At 43.3% G+C, this 24,699-nt stretch overlaps 1 protein-coding gene across 1 annotated transcript; it reads left to right on the top strand.

Annotated features, from left to right (window-relative positions):
- Positions 1–366: 366 nt before the first annotated feature.
- Positions 367–23,387, top strand: LOC126419682 (fatty acid-binding protein, muscle-like). The gene is made up of 3 exons (XM_050086868.1): positions 367–442; positions 9,424–9,707; positions 23,252–23,387. The coding sequence occupies exons 1-3, from the start codon at positions 367–369 to the stop codon at positions 23,300–23,302; spliced, it is 411 nt and encodes a 136-aa protein (XP_049942825.1). The 3' UTR covers positions 23,303–23,387.
- The last annotated feature ends 1,312 nt before the right edge of the window (positions 23,388–24,699 follow it).

Genomic DNA, 24,699 nt, shown 5'->3' with positions numbered 1-24,699 from the left:
AGAAAATGCCATCACCATTCGAATTTTTGTATCTCACTCTTGCGAAAAGTACGGAAATGTATTGCCTCCACTTGAACTTTAAGAAACCATTCGTTTTTGTTATACAACTTCGTTTAATGCTGAAGAAGCAAATGATTTTATTGTCCAAAAACGGAAATATAGCGAATAATGAGCTGTCAGTTCACTGACCTCGTTGCCAGATATGAGGCAGAGATTGTGATATCTGCTTACAGATAATCACGCAGTACGTGGCCGGTTTTCTTCACACAGGGGAAATATATAAAGACGGCCGTTAATGCTCTTGTTTAGCTAGGTTTGAACAAGCTGCTCTCGCCGTCTCGTTCCAGAAGACTTTTAGCCGCCACCATGGTGAAGAAATACGCAGGAAAGACCTACCAGATCGAGAAAATGGAGAACATGGACAACTACCTCATCGCTTACGGTTAGTACTCGCACAAGAAATGCACTAAATAGCTGAATAGACCAGAAGATCAAAACAGATTTAAAAAACACTGAAAATTTATTTCGATAAGGCCTCAGTGTCGCTCCATCCACACCCACACACACAGCTCGATAATTTGACTTTTTGTCCCTCACTTCAATTTTACTACCATTTTATTGCTGATTCGTTACTGCAATCCATAATACGTTTCTTAGGAGCTTTCAGTTACTACTAATATTCCTCGCTGATATCCTTGTCCATTTAGTACTCTTTCAACCTTATCTCGCAGGGGCTTATTTTACACGTGACTAGTTTATTCTCATCAGAAATTCTGCATCCGCATCTACCGTGTATCACGATGATCAAATGGTTCAAATGGCTATGAGCACTATGCGACCTAACTTCTGATGTCATCAGTCGCCTAGAACTTAGAACTACTTAAACCTAACTAACCTAAGGACATCACACACATCGATGCCCGAGGCAGGATTCGAACCTGCGACCGTAGCGGTCGCTCGGTTCCAGACTGTAGCTCCTGGAACAGTGCCGTCACTCCAGCCGGCCACGAAGATCACATTATGGTGTGTGCACTGCTGTTGCTTCTCCCTTTTCCTGACGCAGTCCCGATGATGCGTGGGAAAACGTACTGTTTCTGTCTCCGTATGAGGTCGATTCTCTATAAATTTGCCTTCACTGTCCTTTCGCGCCTCTTCTAGGAACGAACGCTCTCGAAATTTCACTACTAAACAACACCACATCCCTCTTTAAGCTTTTGACTATGAAGCTGAATGGGCCTCGCGATGATGCTTTCGCACCTACTAAATGAACCTGTGACGAAGCCCATTGCTCTTCTTTAGATCTTCCCTATCTCCTCTGTCACTTCCTCAGGCTGTGGATAGCCAACTGAGCAGCAATAACCACATATAGATCGAAGTAATGTCTTTTGTAAGCTACCTTCTTCGTTGGTGGACCTCTACTTCTTGAGAATCAGCAGATGAATTTCAAACTGCATCTGTCTTCTACCAACAGTTTTATCTGGTCTTTCCATGGTAAATAGCTCCGTGCACAAAGTGTCAGATATGTGACGCATGTTGCAGTTTTCATGATTGTTCACAATGAGGTATTCGAACAACAACAGGAGTTTACATCTATTTATGCGCAACGTGTTACATTTGTTTTAGTCGAGCTCCAGTCCCTGCACCAAACGTCGAACCTCTGCCGGTCTTCCTGTATTATCCAACGATTTTATAGCGTTGCCACTTCTCTGTATACCTCGGCATCATCCCGCGAACAGCCCCATTTAGCTTCTGACGACCTTCTTTAGTACTGCCACAACATGTTTCGCCGAAAGAAATGGAGTTTCGGAGATATGCACCTTAATTATGTGTAACCTAACATATGAGAACAGGAATACCTTTGTTTGGAAATGATTGCATGGTATGTGCAGGAAGTAACGTGCTTAATTCGTCAATAACTGCTTTGAGGCTAGCCTACAGAAGAACTAGACTATGAAGTCGTCAGCTGACTCCTATCCCCCAGGATGTTGTCATAGGAGGCCTACAACAGCGATCCGTTTTAGGAAGAGTTTTAGTTTCTGTAAGGAATTAAAGCAACAGATCAAATGAATAGCATAATAAGAAGGGCATCAGGCTGGTTAATAGCTTCTTTGTCCGTCTTTGGAACGAAATACATCACAGTTTATGCTTATCAGGGATTTACCAGTTTGTTGGAACATTTGTGGAGGTATGTGGCATTAAATGTCTACGCACAGGTCATGTAATTCCTGTAAATAACGGATCGCTGATTTGAGTACGGGGTCATGGCTCCCGATCTTGCTTCGCCGGTTTCGAGATAGTCGTTCGCAGTCTCTATGTAATAATAATCTTCTCTAGGTTGATCTCCCGTCCGTGTCTGCTCCGCTTACATGGTTTTGATATCGACTCACGCGCTCTCAGGGCCACCAGGCTGCATCCAGCGCCGCAGCGGGCATTTGTCGTAATGTTTTGGGTTATTGGAGTATCTGGCGTTCCGCAAGCAAGTGTTATAGGGCCTCTACTGTTTCTAATCTGTGTAAACGACTTAGGAGACAATCAGAGCAGCCCCCTTAGATTGTTTATAGATGATATTCTCTTTTGTTGTTGTTGTGGTCTTCAGTCCTGAGACTGGTTTGATGCAGCTCTCCATGCTACTCTATCCTGTGCAAGCATCTTCATCTCCCAGTACCTGCTGCAGCCTACATCCTTCTGAATCTGTTTAGTGTATTCATCTCTTGGTCTCCCTCTACGATTTTTACCCTCCACGCTTCCCTCCAATACTAAATTGGTGATCCCTTGATGCCTCAGAACATGTCCTACCAACCGATCCCTTCTTCTAGTCAAGTTGTGCCAAAAACTTCTCTTCTCCCCAATCCTAATCAATACCCCCTCATTAGTTATATGATCTACCCATCTAATCTTCAGCATTCTCCTCTAGCACCACATTTCGAAAGCTTCTATTCTCTTCTTGTCCAAACTAGTTATCGTCAATGTTTCACTTCCATACATGGCTACGCTCCATACAAATACTTTCAGAAATGACTTCCTGACACTTAAATCTATACTCGATGTTAACAAATTTCTCTTCTTCAGAAACGCTTTCCTTGCCATTGCCAGTCTACATTTTATATCCTCTCTACTTCGACCATCATCAGTTATTTTGCTTCCCAAATAGCAAAACTCCTTTACTACTTTAAGTGTCTCATTTCCTAATCTAATTCCCTCAGCATCACCCGACTTAATTCGACTACATTCCGTTATCCTCGTTTTGTTTTTGTTGATGTTCATCTTATATCCTCCTTTCAAGACACTATCCATTCCGTTCAACTGCTCTTCCAAGTCCTTTGCTGTCTCTGACAGAATTACAATGTCATCGGCGAACCTCAAATGTTTTATTTCTTCTCCATGGATTTTAATACCTACTCCGAATTTTTCTTTTGTTTCCTTCACTGCTTGCTGAATATACAGATTGAATAACATCGGGGAGAGGCTACAGCCCTGTCTCACTCCCTTCCCAACCACTGCTTCCCTTTCATGCCATCTAGTTTCTGTACAAATTGTAAATAGCCTTTCGCTCCCTGTATTTTACCCCTGCCACCTTCAGAATTTGAAAGAGAGTATTCCAGGCAACATTGCCAAAAGCTTTTTCTAAGTCTACAAATTCTAGAAACGTAGGTTTGTCTTTCCTTAATCTAGCTTCTAAGATAAGTCGTAGGGTCAGTATTGCCTCACGTGTTCCAATATTTCTACGGAATCCAAACAGATCTTCCCCAAGGTCGACTTCTATCAGTTTTTCCATTCTCTTGTACCCTCTAGTAAAATCATCAGTAATTAAAACCAATTGAAAAAATATGTTGACAGGATATCTGCATGGTGCGAAAAGCGGCTGTTGACTGTAAACAACAGTATGTGTGGAGTCCTCCACACGAATACGCATCTGAATCAGTGAAATCTCGCTTACACGATAAATCAAACAAATAAAAGGTTGTCGGGTCAACTAAATAGTAGCCGGCCGGAGTGGCCGAGCGGTTAAAGGCGCTACAGTCTGGAACCGCACGACAGCTACGGTCGCAGGTTCGAATCCTGCCTCGGGCATGGATGTGTGTGATGTCCTTAGGTTAGTTAGGTTTAAGTAGTTCTAAGTTCTAGGGGACTTATGACCTCAGCAGTTGAGTCCCCATAGTGCTCAGAGCCATTTGAACCATTTGAACCAACTAAATAGCTAGGTATTAAAATAACGAACAACCTAAAGTGGAACGATCACAAAGGGACTGTTGTGGGAAAAGCAAACCAAAGACTGCGCTTTACCGGTATAAAGCTCAGAAGATGCAACAGATCTACGATATAGGCTGCTTGCACTGCACTTGTCTGTTGCTGCGCGGTATTGTGCTGCGATTCTTGCGAGACGAGATTGACGTCGGTCATCGAACAAGTTCAAATAAGGGCAGCTCGTTTTGTATTATCGCCATTTGATGTGGAAATCACTGAAACTAAGTTGTTTCTCGTTGCACGAGAACTTTTCGTTAAATTTCAGCCACCAACTTTCTCCTCCAAATGCGAAAATATTTTGCTGACTCCTGTCTACATAGGGAGAAATGACCATTGTAATAAAATAAGAGGAATCAGAGCTCGCACCCAAAGATTTAGATGTCGGTTTTTCGCACTTGGTATTAGAGAGTGCAACGGTGGAGAAATAGTGTGATAGTGGTTCTATGAAGCCTCTGTCCAGCACCTACGTGTGAACTGCGGAGTAGTCGTGTATACGTAGATGCGTACCTCGCAGAATGGTGCACGGGAAGGTTGATTGTCGGTAAGCTTCCACAAGAGCTCCAATCTCTGTAATCTTACCTTCTTGGCCTTTTAGCGAGATATAAGATTACGTAGGAGGAAGTAATAGATCGGTTGACACTTTTAGAAACGTACGCTCTGAAAATACACTCCTGGAAATTGAAATAAGAACACCGTGAATTCATTGTCCCAGGAAGGGGAAACTTTATTGACACATTCCTGGGGTCAGATACATCACATGATCACACTGACAGAACCACAGGCACATAGACACAGGCAACAGAGCATGCACAATGTCGGCACTAGTACAGTGTATATCCACCTTTCGCAGCAATGCAGGCTGCTATTCTCCCATGGAGACGATCGTAGAGATGCTGGATGTAGTCCTGTGGAACGGCTTGCCATGCCATTTCCACCTGGCGCCTCAGTTGGACCAGCGTTCGTGCTGGACGTGCAGACCGCGTGAGACGACGCTTCATCCAGTCCCAAACATGCTCAATGGGGGACAGATCCGGAGATCTTGCTGGCCAGGGTAGTTGACTTACACCTTCTAGAGCACGTTGGGTGGCACGGGATACATGCGGACGTGCATTGTCCTGTTGGAACAGCAAGTTCCCTTGCCGGTCTAGGAATGGTAGAACGATGGGTTCGATGACGGTTTCGATGTACCGTGCACTATTCAGTGTCCCCTCGACGATCACCAGTGGTGTACGGCCAGTGTAGGAGATCGCTCCCCACACCATGATGCCGGGTGTTGGCCCTGTGTGCCTCGGTCGTATGCAGTCCTGATTGTGTTGCTCACCCGCACGGCGCCAAACACGCATACGACCATCATTGGCACCAAGGCAGAAGCGACTCTCATCGCTGAACACGACACGTCTCCATTCGTCCCTCCATTCACGCCTGTCGCGACACCACTGGAGGCGGGCTGCACGATGTTGGGGCGTGAGCGGAAGACGGCCTAACGGTGTGCGGGACCGTAGCCCAGCTTCATGGAGACGGTTGCGAATGGTCCTCGCCGATACCCCAGGAGCAACAGTGTCCCTAATTTGCTGGGAAGTGGCGGTGCGGTCCCCTACGGCACTGCGTAGGATCCTACGGTCTTGGCGTGCATCCGTGCGTCGCTGCGGTCCGGTCCCAGGTCGACGGGCACGTGCACCTTCCGCCGACCACTGGCGACAACATCGATATACTGTGGAGACCTCACGCCCCACGTGTTGAGCAATTCGGCGGTACGTCCACCCGGCCTCCCGCATGCCCACTATACGCCCTCGCTCAAAGTCCGTCAACTGCACATACGGTTCACGTCCACGCTGTCGCGGCATGCTACCAGTGTTAAAGACTGCGATGGAGCTCCGTATGCCACGGCAAACTGGCTGACACTGACGGCGGCGGTGCACAAATGCTGCGCAGCTAGCGCCATTCGACGGCCAACACCGCGGTTCCTGGTGTGTCCGCTGTGCCGTGCGTGTGATCATTGCTTGTACAGCCCTCTCGCAGTGTCCGGAGCAAGTATGGTGGGTGTGACACACCGGTGTCAATGTGTTCTTTTTTCCATTTCCAGGAGTGTATTTACAATAAACAGAACTGTGTTACACAACACCTCTTTTGAGGCGTCCGCCTTTGGAACTGGCTAAGTATTTCCGTGTCACGGTTACTAAAGGAACCAGTGACGAAACGCGCTTCTCTCCTCTGGCTCTTCTGTGTTTCACCTGACCATCGTGTGTGGTGAGCGTTAAGACTGACGAGCAATGTTCAAGTATCGGCGCAGCGATGTTTCCGTAAGCTACTTCTTCGTGGGTGGACTACACTTCCAGTGGACTCTAAAAATGAATGTGTGGCCTCTGTCTTTCCTACGATTAGTGTCATGCGATCACTCCACTTTAAATTGCCCCGTGTCCATAGTCTCAGATATTTAGTGGGTTTTACTGCTCCCAATAATTATTCTACAGCAGTATAATCATACAATAGCTTGTGTTTCCCCTGTTTGTCTGGAATAAGTCGCATCCGTGTATGCTAAGGGTCAACTGCCAATCCCTGCATCAAAATGTCCTGAAACTGACGGCCGTCAACCTCAGTGCAAGCATGACACTGGCGAACAAGATTATGACGCATCCTGTCAAATATCCCTGATGTGTTTCGAGTCACATCACAGGCAGCTACAATTCTGACATTCGTCGATCGAGAGAAATAAACACTCGCCGTGACGTACGGTGCCTATTAGGAAATAGTCTCCTGTACAGTTCTTCAGCAGGGAGAGTATAGCAACGTACTTCCCCATGCTCAAGGTGCATGTCGGTGAGTTCTGCGAAACTGTACCTATACCGCTCTATCGTATTGTATTGTACGTCACTGAATAGCTTTGAGTAGTGAATGGGCCTCTCGTTGGTACATAGCACGTTCTGTCATGGCACAATCTAAATTCGATCCAACAGGGCTACCTTGTGGGCAAGTAAAGTAAACAAAACCTGCATCATGTCTTGTTAGTAATCAGGCACGTCCTGCTTGTTTCCTTGCAGGAGACAAAGAGTGTACATGTAAATAAACAGCACCGTACGCGTAAACTTGTACACACTTTAGTTGTAAATAGACAAAGCGATAGACAAGTTTACTTCCATATCTCCTTAAGCTAGCTTCTCCTGTGCGGCTACTCCCGGCAGAGGTTCGAGTCCTCCCTCGGGCATGGATGTGTATGTTTGTCCTTAGGATAATTTAGGTTAAATAGTGTGTAAGCTTAGGGACTGATGACCTTAGCAGTTAAGTCCCATAAATAGAAGAGCATCACACACTAACAGTCTCGTGGTGCTTCCGACGTCATCTACCAGATCAGTTTTATATATATATATGTATTGAAAATTAATGGTCCTATATAACATTCGCTTGGTGTGTGCCCGAGGTCACTTTTACATCCCAAAATTTCCCTATGTTAAGAATGAGGTGTAGTGTTCTATTTGCAATAAACTCTTTAGCCCAATCAAAAAGTTAGTGTCATATTCCATACCAACGTATTTTGTTCATTATATGACAGTCCAGAACTGTACCGAATGACTTCCAGAAATCAAGGAAACGACATAACCCTGGACGCTGGTGTTTAACACCTTCTACGTCTCGTGGGTGAAAAGAGTGAACTATATTCTATACGCACGTTGCTTGCGGAATCCTTGTTGATTTACATTTACTAAAACAATTTTATCGAGGGTGTGGGTGTAAGCAGGTCTTAAGGGGTGAAAACATCAGCACAATACTACCCGACCACTGTAATATTTCTCTTGCCCTTCCGCGGCCTTTATCGGGAAAATGCGGTAACTTTAGAGTAAACAAGTACAGGTGTGACTAAGAAAAACAAATCGCACTATGAATGCATTTAGCATAGTTGTGCATATATTATTAAGCAATTCAGCGTGACCTCACGATAAGCCGACCGACATGCTCTCACTCCCAGCTGTAATAGTATTGCGGTCAACTAATACGATGAAGCCAAGCAAAGCCATGGACTAAAACGCAGTATGTACTCTAAAATATTCCCTTCTTCCTACAATCACATACGTAACGGCAGAAATGTTCGAGTTTTACTGAAGTTAACTTGTTAAACACTTAATATTACGACAAGAGGAATATACTGAATTACTAGTGAAAAGTTACTTACGGAACTGGTTCCACGTCTAGGGTTTGCAAGAAATCAAAATCGTATTCCGAAGCTATCGATGAAACACTGATTTTTAGGTCACGAAATTCTTTATTGCACAAATTTTTAAAGACATCTTCATAGAAATTTCTACCTATCTCTGTTTCAGGCTTGCATATTGCATACTGCTTTGACAAATAACTATAACTAACTGCATACTGAGTCTAACTAACAAGAGCTGACTCACTTGGCCTTGCACCAGCTCTTTCATAAAAACGTTATAGTACATTATGAAAAATTCATTACTGAAATCACTACCTTTTCAAATCTGTAATAAAAGAATAATTTTTGACAATAATTAAAGTGTACCACTAAATTTTACAATAATGAAGCAATTATTTCGTACTGGTTGTTTTTGACAGGAATTTTTTATGCAAAATTCCGTAAACTTTGAACGTTAAGCAATTACTGTTTTAATACACAAATTTCTTCTGAATCACTTAAATATTTTGATTACTTTATGCACGTTTAAACTCTGATGTTACACTACCTGACACAATCAACTACCTTGTAAATCATGTTAAAGTTACTTAACTACAGGTTTGTTTGCAATTTCAATAATTGGTCTCAGTTGCACACAGTGATTTTCTAGAACTTTCTGTTCCATAATTTTCCAGTATTTTATTCAAAAACTGCGTTACATAACTGAGCTATTACATTTCAGGATTTGAAATTATTTTTGTAACTGGATGGGAATGCGTATGCCTGACGTTTCAAGTTGTCCAGGTTTACAGTCTCGATAGTGAAATGGTGTATCTAACTTTGATAATCAGACTATCTGCAGTTATTCCAGATAGCTTTAAATAATGAATAATGAATGTGAAAGGATTAAGCTGAATCGTAATTGTGTGGTAACATAATACTAGATACAGTTTATTGGTTAATACACTGTGTATCGTATACTCCTATACGAAACCTAAGGTTCCTCCATGTTCGACACTTGCTAGTGACAACTTTCTTTTTTTTATGTGCAGGCGTGAGTGACGCCGGCCACCGGGAGGCAGCCCTCAAGCAGACGACCAAGACGACGCTGACCGTGGACGGCGAACAGTACAAGATCATCCTCGACATCGGCTCGAGGAAGACGGAGATCCCATTCAAGCTGAACACAGAGTTCGAAGAGACGACGCTGGACGGCCGCAAAGCGCAGACGACGTTCACCTTGAAGGGCGACGACGTTCTGGTGCAGGTGCAGAAGCTCGCAGCCGGCCCCACCGTCACCACCGAGAGGAAGTTCAGCGACACCCAGATGATCGCGGTAAGGCCAGCCACACACTTAGAAGTGTGTCTTCCATAACCGTATATTCGATGTAGAGCTGAAGAACATCAATATTCAGATGTTTTCAAGATGTTCGAGGTTGTGGTCAATCTCTACATTTGTACTGTAATGTTCTCGTGAAAATCAGTTTATTTCCCAAGATTTCTATGTTACCAAAATTAAATTATTACTAGTTTCGGTAACACGTTTTGCCATCTTCAGCTCTATGAAAAGAAAATATGCCCCATAAGACTGGGTGGCGGCAGTTACATCACACAAAGCTTAAACAAAGGGCGCCCATACGATAGTTTCTAGTGTGTGGGAGAAGGGTGGGGGGAAGCTCAAAATGAGGATATGAAGTATTTTTAATATTTTGGAAGACGAATGGCGACTTGTAAGTAGGCACAAAAAGTTTCAGTTCCAACTCTGTTAAAAACCTTCGTAATATAGACTTTTGAGTCATTTTACTGAAAGAAAAACACATAACTACTCTATATTTTTTCCTTTCTCTGACACCTAGTGGGAGGGGGTGTTGACAGGAGTTATGGCCGCCCTTGCTCTTTGGTACGGGCTCCCTTGGCTTGAACCACTCTGTCACATTAGAAACATGCAATATGCTGTAAAATAATTTCCCTCATAAAATTCGTCCAATGTGGACGTATACAGTCCGGAGTCAAAACATAATATTGAAAACATCTAATAAACAAACATTAAATAAAAATATACCGTAAGGAATTCGATGCAATACAATGATATAACAGGGGTACTACCATGATGTATGTACAACTTTGAGTACTAGTGGCATGAACGAGACAGATACAAGCCACATCTTGCCTCTTCGTGGTGGAATGCCATATGGGCTGCCATAGAGTAACTGACCACTGGATTTGGAGTACAACGGAAGGTAGCGCCGAGAGGTACCACCAGATGGCAGTCTGCACTGGATGGGCTCATTAGTTAATGTATCAAGGCCACACATTTGTTTAACATGGAAATTATCAGAAGAAATGTAACCATCAAAGGAATATACACCAAGCAATCATCACGTGCAAAATTTACACAAATTTTATATAAAGGAGGCAAGCCATGCTGTTAAGTGTCACGGGTAGGTGCCTACGTCATCAGATAGAACGTGGAAACTTTTGTGACGTAGCGATGACACAATATATTACATACATTAACAGATGTGTGCCATACTATATATAACAGAATTAGCTTTAGAGGAAACCTACACAGTCAACAATGACGTAACACGAAACTGTAAAACAAGCGTTCGCATACTGTAGGATAGAAACATAAAGTACAATTCATGAATGAAACATTTTTAATAATAACATATAAACATTTTTGTATTTCATTGGTCTTCTACAATTTTTATCACCTTTAGAAACATCAGAGTGTCACTATTTAACTTGGTGCTGGTGTTAGCACTTCTGTACATATTCTACTTTCAATGCGACACATTTCTCCAACGATGGGTCACTAGACGGAAACCTTCCTTCTAGGCCGTTAAAGAAATATTCGAACTCTACAGTAAATTCAGCGTCATACAGGAAATGCCTGCCCGACAGTGGTTCCTTCATCAAAGGAAAGAGGAAGAAGTCTCTAAGTACTGGGTAAGGAGAATATCAGGGTCCAGGCAAAATTTGATTGCCCAGAGAGGCAACATGTGTGTCCGTGTCCTGTTCAAAATGACTGGAGCACTCTCGTGGAGCAAATACACGCCTTTCCACTACGATCTCCCTTGACAACCTCCCATAACCTTGGCAGGACTTTGCGTCACTATGCTCCTGAAACGGTTTGCCCCTTAAGTGCAAAATATGTTAGCAGCACATCATGGTATCCCAAAAAACGCACAGCGCCACCTAGCCAGATGATGGTTAGGTCGTTACCTTTTTCGACAGTAGTAAGTCTAACGTTACCATTGCTTGCTTTGCTCCTTTCTGCCGGAGCATGGTGGTACACCCACCACTCGTCGGTGGTGGTTAGGCGGCTAAAGAACTCGTCTGAATCGGCCTGACACGGCTGCAACATCCCCACTGCTACCTCGGTTTGGAGGGAGTTTTGAGCCGGCCGGAGTGACCGTGCGGTTCTAGGCGCTACAGTCTGGAGCCGAGCGACCGCTACGGTCGCAGGTTCGAATCCTGCCTCGGGCATGGATGTGTGTGATGTCCTTAGGTTAGTTAGGTTTAATTAGTTCTAAGTTCTAGGCGACTGATGACCTCAGAAGTTAAGTCGCATAGTGCTCAGAGCCATTTGAGGGAGTTTTGAATGGGTGTAAGCAGTCGCAATAGCCAGTGGTCGGCTAATTGATGTATTCAAAATGTCGTGAAAGGTGTTGACAAATCATCCCAGAGCGATTTTTACCTATTTTACACTATCGCCTCCATTGTGCCACGCCCGTCTTCCAGCACCATAATCTCCACTTCCCTTGCGATTTCCGGTTGTTCAAAGGGAAACGACCAGCCACTTTGTAAGGTGGCTGTAATTTCGCACCTTACAAGAACTCATCCCCATACTTTGCCGTGATCTACAAACACAATTAGGTATCATGTGACAGGTTGTACATCGTATATATGAATATATAAAGGAGACTGACATTGTCACGTACGTCTTATAAATAATCGTTAACTCTTATTGCATGAAAGGTGACTGAGTGGCTTTATTATAAAAACTGCGTAATGAATGATTGCCTGCACTAGTAGAGGTTGGAACGGCAGTGGAGATGAAACGGCAGGCAGAACTCAAGCTCTGGGTGGAAAGCCCGCGCAGGTGTTGGTCTGCTTAAACACAGGAAGCAGCTAGACGGATGTGGTAGCACCTGAGCTCTGGAGCACAATAAGGCGACGTCCACACGCTATTGTAGTAGGGGCCGGAAGGATAACCGGATAATACTTCCGAACGCTGAAAATCTTGGACGCAGGTGAGAGGAACGAAGAAGCGCCACCTCGGAAACCACGCAGTTTGGGTTGTTTCCAAGGATTTTTACTCAGAAGCGTACCATTGTACGAGTATAGGTTTTTCTCTGTAGGGGAGGGAGAATATTCCGTGGTTTCGGGAATATGATTCGTTTTCGGAATTACAACGTTGGGGAGCCAAGCCTTGCTGGGAAGCCAGCGTTGGAGAGACGTGGTCTTCCGATGTGAGCACCCGTGTGTGACGGTCGCTCGGTATCTTCTTTGTTGGTACAGGCGGATTTGCTGTTTCTGCTCTGAGGAGGGTTTACCGTTAGAACAGTTAGGTACTGTACTGTTGCGAAGCTATACGATTCTGGACTTCACCTCCGGGTTGGAAGGCGTCGCTGAGAACGCAGCGTTCAGTAACTGAGAGCACTTCCTCTGCCTATACTTGCGTTGAGACGTTATCTGAACTCCGTCTTTGTGGCTGGGAGTTCACGTTTCTCGTCTGTAGAACACAGAGAGGAGAAGACAGTATTAGAGCATATTAGTCAGAGGACCGCCTTCTGCCGCCCTAGTGTTTCAAAGAGTTTATTTGTGGCTGTAGTTCTTCCATCGTCGTAGACGCGTACGAGAACCATCACTTCGACGCACCGGACGCAGTACATACGGTGATATCGCAAATTGCTTCGGCTTATTAGGGCTAAAAAAGCTAAACAGCTGTGATCACGTTAGTTTATTTCCACTGAGGTTCCACACCACCGTAGATCATCTTTGAAAGTAGTGTCTTCTAGTGTTTGGTACGTAGATGATGTCAGTCATTTCACGTTATTGATTTTAGACCGCGCAGTCATAATAAGGGGCAGAGTTGGGCAACTGATTAGTAATTTTACTTAGGAAATGTAAACTGTGTAATATAAAGTTTTTTTAAATCTACAATAAATATATAAGCAGGAACAACATTTATCATTTAGTAGGATTAGTTGCCTCCATCATTCATTTATGTTTATACTGTAATTTATAGAATTAAGAGATCCTAAGATCTGCTTCAGGGGGGTAGTCAGAAAGGGCCAAATCTTCATTTTAGCTTTTATTATTCTCCGTTGCGCACATTCATTTTACACCCGCTTGGAGTAGCATCTTGGAACTTCATTCTTCGTCGTTCAGACTTGCTTGACCACACATGAAGCGGCTGCACCGCCTAACAACTGTATCAAATACTAATGTGACAGAAGTCATGGGAAACCTCTTAACATCGTGTGAGACCTCCTTTTGCCCTGATTAACTCAGTTACTCGACGTAGCATGAAAACAATAAGTCTTTGGTAATTCTTTGCAAAAATATTGAGCCGTGGTGTCTCTACAGCCGTCCATAATTGCGAAAGTGTTGATTGTACAGGATTTTGTGCACGACTTGACCACTCGATTGTGTCTCAAAATGGTCGATGGGATTCATGTCGAGCGACCAGGACGGCCAACCATCCGCTAGAATCGTCCAGAATGCTCTTCAAACCAGTGAATTATCGGTTCAGATGGACCAGAGGACCCAGTCCCTTCCATGTAAACACATCCCTCACCATTATGGAGCCACCACCAGATTGCGCATTACCTTGTCGACAACTTGGGTCCACGGCCTCGTTGGATATGCGCCATACTCAAACTCTACCAATAGCTCTTACCAACTGAAATTGAGACTCATCTGATCAGGCCATTGTTTACGATTCGTCTAGGGTCCATCCGATTTGGTTACGAACACAGGAGAGACGCTGCAGGTGATGTGCTGTTAGCAAAGGTACAAGCGTCGGTCGTCTGCTGAGGTAGCCGATTTAACGCCAAATTTCGTCGCTATGTCCTAGCAGATACAGTCCCACGTTGATTTCTGTTGTTAGGTGACGCAGTGTTGCTTGTCTGTTAGCAATATCAACTCCACACAAACGCCAATGCTACCGGTCGTTAAGAGAAGGTCATCTGCCTCTGAGTTGTCACTGGTGAGAGGTAATATCTGACATTCGGTATTCTCGGCACAATCTTGACACTATGGATCTCGGACCATTGAATTCCCTATTTCCGGAAACGGAATATTCCATGCGTCTAGCTCCAACTACCATTTAGTGTTCAATTCCCATCGTGCGGCTACAATCACGTCTGAATCACCTGAGTGAAAATGACAGCTCCGCCAAATTACGGCACGATATTCCAGTTAGCTGCGATGTTTCGTTTCGGTCCCCTTTCGGCGTGCTGCGGAACTGTGGTGCAGAGTTTATGATGTGTACCAGGACTGCATACATGTACCTGCAAATACGAAAAAAAAAAATGGTTCAAATGGCTCTGAGCACTATGGGACTTAACATCTTAGGTCATCAGTCCCCTAGAACTTAGAACTATTTCAACCTAACTAACCTAAGGACATCACACACATCCATGCCCGAGGCAGGATTCGAACCTGCGACCGTAGCAGTCCTGCGGTTCCGTACTGTATCGCCTAGAACCGCACGGCCACCGCGGCCGGCTGCAAATACGAAAAAATTACATACTTACATTGTTTTTTTCAAGGTGATAATTAAACATTTAGAACGACCCCTCACATTCTTTAATTAATTTTAAGCAAACGTGTTTCTCCCAACTTGTTACGGGATCTTTGGTCCATCCCCACTTTTTGCTAATGGGGTTTAAGAAAGGCACGGGAAATCCAATGCAGGCTGCCCAGACGTGAATACAAGTTTTCGTGCAGCTCTCACTATAATCGCTTCGTTTGGTTCTTGAACATAGAAGAAAATTTTTTTCTTTTAATTCGCAACAGGAACATTAATTTTTTTCAGTGCGAGAAATACAGTCTGCATGTTTTGGTGTTAGATACATCGTCAAATATTACTTACCTGAATTACATGCGTATGCACTGTCCGAAAGCAATGGATAAAGACAATGAGAGAGTTGATTCAGCGGTTACGAAACAGGAGCGGCGTTCAGATGAACATCCTGCATTGCTAATCCCCAAAGCTCAGTTCTGGATGATGTCCAGATTGTTTCTTTGATAATTTACGACCGATTGCCAAACCAGCGTTATCCAAAACAAACTTGTACACAGTCTGTAATTACCTCGTCGCAGACGGAATATTAATTCTAGGTTTCTTTCTAAGGTCATCCACTGATATTTTCACTTAAAAGGAAGTAACTGTTTCCTACTAACAATACAGTGGAAACGACCATAGCATGCAGTTGAACCACATCGGGATTTTGAAAAAACAAAAAGATGTACTTCACCTTGATGACTACGAAACAGAAGTGAGTGATTAAGGCGCTGAACTCGTTTTGGAGTGGAACGCTATTTAAATTCTCGGCTGTTCATACTGATTTTATCCAAGTTCCCAGAAAACGATGCTGGATATTAGCGACCATAGGCGACACGATATTTCCTATTCGATCCTTATTCAAACCGTCTTTAATTAACCAACGTGTAAAAGATTTTAAATTTAGAAGTGCTTCAAAGCAGGCCAGGGCAAACTCACTAATCAATGCTTGAACTTAGAAATAACATTTGTCTCATACTAACAACAGCATGTCGTGAAACGACTGTACAATACAAATAAATTTCATCGAAGCGGCAGAAGGACAGCCAATATAACCGCAACTATAATCATAACCACTGAAAAGTCACATATATTTTCATAGGTTTATCTCCCATTAGTTGTACAATATTATAACATCCGAAAAATCTGTGGCCGCAACCATTTAAAAAAAGTCCATAGATGGTTCTTTTGAGATTATCCTTCCACTCAACGTCTATACGGAGCAAAAAGCGGATCATGCTATAGTCTTAACTTCAAAATTAGGTTCTCTTAGAAGTGTATGGGGTAAAGAAATTTTACCCAATTGTTCATAGGTGATTCACTTGTTTACACGATGTACAACGATCGTCTCCGTAGATACCGTTTAGCGTATCAGGTAATACAAAGCGGGAAAAGTATTGGGTTTGCTTGTCAAGCATGCTATCAGTACGAAAGTTTTTGCTTTTTGCAGCCTATATTTTACATCCTCTTTAGTAATGAGAGTGTCAGCTATTTCTCTGGCCAAATAACAAATCTCGCCTACTACATTTAGTGTCTCGTTCTCTAATCTAATTCCTTTAGCATAATTTCGTTTAACTCGACTACATTCCATTAGTTTTGTTCTACTTTCACTGATTCATATATATATGATAATGTCTTTTTAAAACTCTGCCAATGAAGTACAACCTTTGATGCTGTCTTTTATGGACGCCACTGAGCGTATTAGCTTATTCCCTGAGTCTAATTACGTTAAAATTAATGACGACCGATTTGGCTGTGTATGTGTCCAGTGTCCCATTGTTCATCTTGTAATTACCGTAATTTGTAGCGGAAACTGGCCGCCATCCCAACAATTACCTGCGTTATCTTCAGAGCTGCAAAGCAAGTGAATCTGAACTTTCGGTCATTACCGAGCAGCGTACCTCCTTGATCTGTGGAGTAAGAAGTGAAATAATTACGCACCATTAAGCTCCTCCTAGGCGGTGAAGTAAGGGGGAAGAAGACTATCATTTTAATTGATCCAGCGCTGCAGCTCGAGAGGAAATTATTATTAATTAAAGGAATTTGTATTGTATTTGTATTTGTATTGCTTGCAAAGAACACAGAAAGAGGTTAAGAAACGTCCGCTCCATACTTTGCATCACACGGTAATTCTTAGGAAAATCACTCAGTGTAACTTTCTGTTTGCATTGAACAATTACTCACTGCCGTTGCGTTATGTAACACTCTGTGCGCGAGATAAAATGCTGTTTATTACGACAGCATCCGGCAGTGTTCTGCTCAAGACGTCTGTCAACATTTTATGTTTGTACGAGATAATCCTTCTGTAAATATTAGGGGTAAAATGCTGTTTATCTTGTACCCTCTCAGGGAGTTGTCTATCAGCCAGTATGTCTTCGTCCGATGTGTCCTACTTTTAGAGGCACTTCTTACAAATGTGCTGATGAATCGTGTGATTAACACAGCCTCGATTGCGTTATTTCACTTGGACAAATTTTGGTAACGTTTGGCGCAGCTTTGTTGGTAACTGTATGCAATTCTGGGGCATATGCACAATACGCAGCATACCGGAATGTACAGTATGACGTCACTTATAAATGGATCCTCATTTCATGTTCAGTGTAATGTTGATACAAGCTTGCAACGATGCAGCAGACAGGGAAATGTATCACTTCGAGATAGCGAGCTGGTGTCGGTAAACTACTGAGTCGAATGTAATAAAAAATGCAAGTAAACACATGCGTGTAGTAATTTCATTCGTCCACGAAACTTGAATAAGGCTTACCTTCACAACACAAGCTCAGAGCGACACCGTCGCACAAAGTTCTTTTACTCCAGTTCGAACAACATCTGCCGTTGTTTGAGCAACGTCACAGATAACGACATTTCTCTCAAGAGTTCCTCTTCAGTCGTGGCATCCGTGACTTACTCTGGAATACTGTTCCAGTGTTTGGAGTCCATATCAAGTAGTCACCACAGCAGACATCGCACTTCAGTTACAGGACAGGTCGTGTGGTCGATACCAAATTGTAACAGAAATCCTAGGGAGACAAAAGTGGGAATCCTTGAAAGAAAGATGAGGTAATTTTCGCGAAACCCTGTTGAGCAAATTTTGAGAGAACCAGTACGAAGATTACTATGCGACCACTATGCTGCCAACAGCGCATGTCTCGCGTAACGATCATGCGAATATGATGAGAGCTATTAGGGTGCATACGGAGGCGTACAGTCATTTTTCCCTCGCTCAATAAGCGGCTGGAACAGCAGAGAAAGTCCATAATATTGGTACAATGTACCCTCTGCCAGGCACTGTAGAGTGGCTTGTGGAGAAGACTTCCCTTATGGCACACCTAGAAGAAGAGAAGTCGCTGTCGCATCGCATAAACGGGATAGTCACGTCATCTTCTCCCTACATTTTCAGGGAACGTCATCTTGAGGTTAAAGCTCGCTTTTTTTTGCCCACGTTTCCTTTGAAATAAATATGTTTTGGGAAGAGGATTACTCCTTAACCAAACACAGTATCCTTCTTCTTTCGCACATGTATACTACCTGACAAAAAAAGTGAAACGCCCAGGAGGGGAGGAGGTAATGATGAAACTTCACGGATTGACTCGTCACGTGATATTATTTCGGTGATTAATAAATGGAGTCAAATTTAGAAAGAAATTGGGAGTATGGGCCCACTTGTCGGTATGGCGCTATACCCTCTCTGCCCTGGATGCATGCACTCATTCGGTTGGGAATCGCGTCATGAAGTCGTCGTAGCCTTTCCTGAGGCAAGCTGCTCCACAACTGTGACCTCGGATACTGGCATTGGGACTGTTGGCATTCGAGATGATCACACACGTCTTCTATTGAGGACACAGCTCAACATCACACACACAGTTTATAGACGCCCGCGTCATATGTGTACGAGCATTGGCCTACTGGAAAATGGCACCGTAATACTAACGCATGGGAGGTAACAACTGAGGATGTAGGATGACTGTGACGTAACGTTATGCAGTCAAGCTTCCCTCAATAAATGCCAGCCATGACATGAAGTCATAGAAGACGGCTCCCCTCTTCACGACACCAGAAGTAACTCCCCAAAAAACTGAAAGAAAAGGACCTCTGCCTAGATCGCAGCCATAATAATCTACGTTGGTCATTCGGGATAGTGGAGAACCGCGATTCATGGCTGAATACGATGCGATGCCATTTATGAGCAGTCCGAGATTCCTCGGTTACGGTACCAATCCAGACGCAGCCGTTTGTGCTGCGATGTCAACGGTAATTCCCTAGTCCGACTGCTGCCAAACTGCGAACGACGGTGTGGGACGAAACAATGTTTCAGTGAGTCCTTTACTTGTTCTCGGATGGCAGGCTCAGAGTTGAAGGTGTTACGAAGTGGTTGAGGCACAATACAGGATCGTCCCTTGTGGTGGTCAAATGTGGTCGACTAGAACCCCGACACCCACTCTGCCTTCCCTCACGTTCCCATGCAGTTCAACATCGAGTCATTGTCTCCCACAAATCTGGATGTTTCACAATTCGATCAGGCAGCCAAATGGATACTCCCCGTTCCTCACAGCCATCACTCAACGTAACGCTGTTCACACCCATTATACACCCTACCAGTCGTGGCAACAACACTAAATATGAGGAACACTAAAGTACACTGGTGGCGGTTCATTTGTCAAGGAAAACTTAAGATCGAATCATTTAAATAACTGCCGATGATCTGTAGGTGTACGAAGCTACACTGAATTCCGACCGTACACTATGGGTGCTTCTCCTTTGTCCTCAGACAGTCTATATGTAGCAAGAAGAGTACGTTAACTGATTTTTGTACGAACATACACTCACGGAATTTTAATAGTAATCCACAAAATGCCTCTCTTGTAAGATCAGACATCGATGATGCAATTTAACTTCCGCGACAAAAATGGTTCAAATGGCTCTGAGCACTATGGGGCTTAACTTCTGAGGTCATCAGTCCCCTAGAACTTAGAACTACTTAAACCTAACTAACCTAAGGGCATCACACACACACCCATGCCCGAGGCAGGATTCGAACCTGCGACCGTAGCGGTCGCGCGGTTCCAGACTGTAGCGCCTAGAACCGCTCGGCCACTACGGCCCTCTCTTCCGCGACACATTAGCATTTTCTAAACGAACCCATGCCATAATCAGCTGCCGGCGGGTGTGGCCGAACGGTTCTAGGCGCGTCAGGCTGGAACTGCGCGACCGCTACGGTCGCAGGTTCGAATCCTGCCTCGGGCATGGATGTGTGTGATGTCCTTGGTTAGATAGGTTTAAGTAGTTCTAAGTTCTAGGGGACTGATGACCTCAGCTGTTAAGTCCCATAGTGCTCGGAGCCATTTGAACCATAATCAGCTGCACTTCTCTCATCTTTCTTCTCCATCAGTACTACCTGGAAAGGAATACAAAAACGATAAATTAATATATTGCAGTGGTCCGTCCCGAAACGAGTTTTTTGAGACTGTAATTACGAGGGCTGTTCGGAAAGTAACTTCCAATCGGTCGCCAAATCGAAACCACCGTGAAAGTCCGAAAAGTTTTGCACAGCTGTGTTGGATAGTGTCGTTAATATACCCGTCGATCGCGGCACTTCACTTTTTTAAATTCTGAGCTCACAGTGAGCACGTAAGGAAGCCTAGAAAATTGTGTCTCCCGCCAAGTATAGGTGTCTTTTGAGAGGCTTTGCCTGATGTAGCGCAGCGAACATAACGTAACTGCCGTGCGTTCCCTTCTTCATGACAATTCTCGGCCGCACTCTGCAGGGCCAACGAAGATGCTCCTGCAGCGTTTTCGATGGGAAATGTTTGATCAACTACAACACAGCACGTAGTTGGTTCGTATTGCGTTTCATCTCTGCCCACATGAACCGCTGTCTATGAAGACAACGTTTTGGCACAGATAGCGAGCTGTAGACGAGCTTAGAGAATTGGAGGAAAGCACAGGCGGCTGCCTTCAATGACGAGGGTCTTGGGAAGTTTGTACAACGCTACGACAAATATCTAAGTCGGAGCGGCGACTATGTATAGGGGTAGCTGGAAGGTGTAGCTAACGATTGGAAATTAAACTTTTTTTATTTTCACAATGGTTTCCATTTCGCGACCTATCGGAACTTACTTTCCGAACAGCCCTCGCATTTTGTTTGACTATTCGACCGTTTGAATATTTCGGGCTTTTCCAGCCACACCAGGTGTTTCAACGCCCCCTATAATCCACGAAAAGAATCTTCCCGATTCCGCCATAGGCCGAGGGAATTTTTTTTATCAGCCCAGCCCAAAACAACTCTCTTTTATCGATTTCTTGTGAGGAACGGTTGTATACTTGCCGCTGTTCCTGTTTCATCACATCTGCTCATTGATGACACGAAGATAACAACACCGACATGAAGTGAAACCTACTTTTAGAAATACCAGCACTATACTGGGTAGCATGTACCCGCATTTACTGCGACATGCTGCCGTGGGCAACTATTTTAATGCTACTGGTCAGATAAGCAATTGCCTGATCTTTTCTTAAACAGCCTGAATTTCGTATTCTTGAGTATCAGTCATTGAACAGTCTGGCGCTGTCATCGTAACGAGTCACGCAAGGCGAGGCAAGAGTCGCCATCTCTCCTGCATAGCAGGTAACTGAACTGAAGTTCCCGATACGAAAGTCAGCAACTTAATCACTAGTACATATAGTCCATACAGACGCCTGTGAACACTTTAGTTGAAGCATTAAAAAATCCCTTGACGTAACCGCCAACAAAATTTGTTAGACTTCCGCCTCACAGCTTGCTTATACTAAGTTGTAGAGCACTTGATGCATGTCCTGTCAAGACGCTGCACCTTTAAACAACGTAATTCATACAGGTTCCGGGAAAAAAACTCCGTCCGAACAGACCATGAAGGCCCAACGGTACCGACCGGCCGCCGTGTCATCCTCAGCCCACAGGCGTCACTGCATGCGCAAAATCATTATTTAATCCAAGTAAGCACCCTGGTCGTTTCACGAAACACACAGAAAAATTCCAAAGCAGTCATAATATACACTGATTTCATCTGAATTTCTGCAATTTTAATATTTCTTAAATGCCACTATTTATAAGCTTTCCTGAATTTATTTTTTCATGCATGTCTTTTCAGATTTGGACATGATCTACAGAGCACTAGCAGAAAAATTGCGTAACGTAAGGCATGTGTATCTTGTAATCACACTTTAAATAACACAGTACATTGAGCCACATGTTTAAATGGAAGTGTTCAGCGAACGAATCATCAAGGCCTTCCTTGGAGTGTGAAGGCCCTTGAAAATGATGATTTGTTCATCGAATTTGTTGCTTGCTATCTACGTGTTTATCAGCCTAAGGCGTAGACGTACCAGCTCGATTTTGACGTAGCTGTCACGCCGTGCGTATCGTGCACGAAGTATTTTTGACACTATTGACAATGTACGAGGTGCAATGCGCGATACAAACTGTAAATCTTCGAAATCTGTTTCAGTCGACAGATATCTCAAAGTCACTGATAATAGTCCGTGAAGCGACTGGCTATTGTTGTTGCATAAGCTGCCAACTTGTGAAATCGGCCGTCAAACACCGTCGATATTTGACAAACACTTCAAATCAGGCAGCACACTTCCAAGTAATTTGACAAACACGTGGAGTTAAACAAGTTGTTTGATTGTCTACGGGGGCCTTGTCAAGCGAAACAACAAACTATGCTCGCAAAAAACTGCTTCATTGCCGGTCTGTTGACCATGATATAGGTTCTCTGTATTTTTCACATTTCATAATAGTTGAGCACTAGAATATTACGGTCAAAAAGACCTCGATCAATTCCATTTCTAATACCAATCACACTGAGCCACATCCATGTCATTTATGATTTTCCTGTAGATAAAATTTAAAAAAAAGAAAAAACATGAGACATACGCATTTCTGGCGCAATTAATTTTGCCCTGTTTTCGAATAAATCTTTAAACTTACCTACGTCCTGAAACGTATTCTAATTACTCACTAACTTACATTACTTTACTTACCTTAATAATTTCTTTGAAGGCATGATTACTAGATGTTAAAATCTTATTTTTTGTTCCAGACGCTGACCCTTGGTGACGTCGTTGCCAAGAGATTTTACAAGGCTGTCTAAACGTCACAGTGCGAAGATTTACTTCCAATATTTATGTCCATAATCTCTCAAAATCTGTACTGCTTTTACCATGAGTTAAATAAATACATTTTATTGCTGTGATATTTCGTAATTGGTGAAAGAAATCTGTAATTCAGGAATCTGATCATCCAAAATTTTTGCTCTCGAGGCTAATACATTAGGGTACTACCAAGGTAATTAATATAACCAGCGAACGAGGATGTCTAGAGAAAAAAGAAACTGCTTTACTATGTCTAGTCATCTTGTTGAGTTTTGAAACTCTTACATAGATTTTTCCAAGTTCGTGAAATGAATCCATACACTCAAACCAAACTTAAAAATTAGGATCACACTAGACAAAAGCAACAAGGTGAATAAGTGTGCCTCAGCCGTGATATAATCTCCATTTGAGATCGTCGCTGTCTTTTACTATTTATTTTCGAGTCGCAAACTGACAACACGAGACGGTGTGTTGATACTTGTGTCTATGAACACATAAAATAACCCAACAAGTGGCACAAAATGGTAAAAAAAAACGAAGTTACTATTGAAAATTATCTCCACGGTGTAAACATAAGAGTAATGCGGGGATAAGTTTAATAATGAATAAGAAAACAGGAACTGCATAGTGAACACATCACCGTAGCCAAGATAGACAGGAAGCCCACACTACCACAGTAGTACAAGTTTATTTGTCAACTAGCTCTGCAGATGATAGAGAGATTGAAAAATGTATGATGAGATAAAATTATGCAGACAGTTAAGGAAGGCCAAAATTTAATTGTGATTGGGGGACTGGAATTCGACAGTAGGGAAAGGAAGGAAAGGAAAAACAACAAGTGAATATGAAATGGGGGAAAGGAATGAAAGAGGCAGCCGCCTAGTAGAATTTTGCACAGATCATAATTTAATCATCACTAACACTCTGTTTAAGGATCACGAAGGGAGGTTGGAGACACCGGAAAGTTTCAGATTGATTATATAATGGTGAGACAAAAATTTAGAAAAGAGATTTCAAAGGGCGGATGTAGACTCTGACCCCAATTTATTGGTTTTGAACTGTAGATTAAAACTGAATAAATTTCAAAAAGGTAGGAAATTGAGGAGATGGGTAATGGATAATCTGAAAGAATCAAAGGTTGTTGAAAGTTTCAGAGGGAGCATTAGGCAACGATTGACTAGAACAGGGGAAAGGATTCCAGTAGAAAACGAATGGGTAGCTTCGAGAGACGGTGAAGGCAGCAGAGCATCAAATAGGTAAAAAGACAAGGCCTAGTATCCTTGGATAACACAAGATATACTGAATGTTACTGATGAAAGAAGAAAATATAAAAAATGTTGCAAATGAAGCAGGCGAAAGGGAGTACAAACGTCTAAAAAATGAGACTGATAGGAAG

Source organism: Schistocerca serialis, chromosome 9 (genome assembly GCF_023864345.2).
Source record: "Schistocerca serialis cubense isolate TAMUIC-IGC-003099 chromosome 9, iqSchSeri2.2, whole genome shotgun sequence".
Classification (NCBI taxonomy): Eukaryota; Metazoa; Arthropoda; class Insecta; order Orthoptera; family Acrididae; genus Schistocerca; species Schistocerca serialis.
Note: the sequence above shows the minus strand (reverse complement) of the source record. Positions and strands in the feature narration are given on the sequence as shown.

What these genes read in the sequence shown, in the direction of transcription:
- LOC126419682 (XM_050086868.1), top strand. Translation starts at nt 367, where the DNA reads ATGGTGAAGAAATACGCAGGAAAGACCTACCAGATCGAGAAAATGGAG. An exon ending in CAACTACCTCATCGCTTACG is followed by an intron (nt 443 to 9,423) that starts GTTAGTACTCGC and finishes TTTTATGTGCAG; the next exon opens with GCGTGAGTGACGCCGGCCAC. An exon ending in GCGACACCCAGATGATCGCG is followed by an intron (nt 9,708 to 23,251) that starts GTAAGGCCAGCC and finishes TTTTTGTTCCAG; the next exon opens with ACGCTGACCCTTGGTGACGT.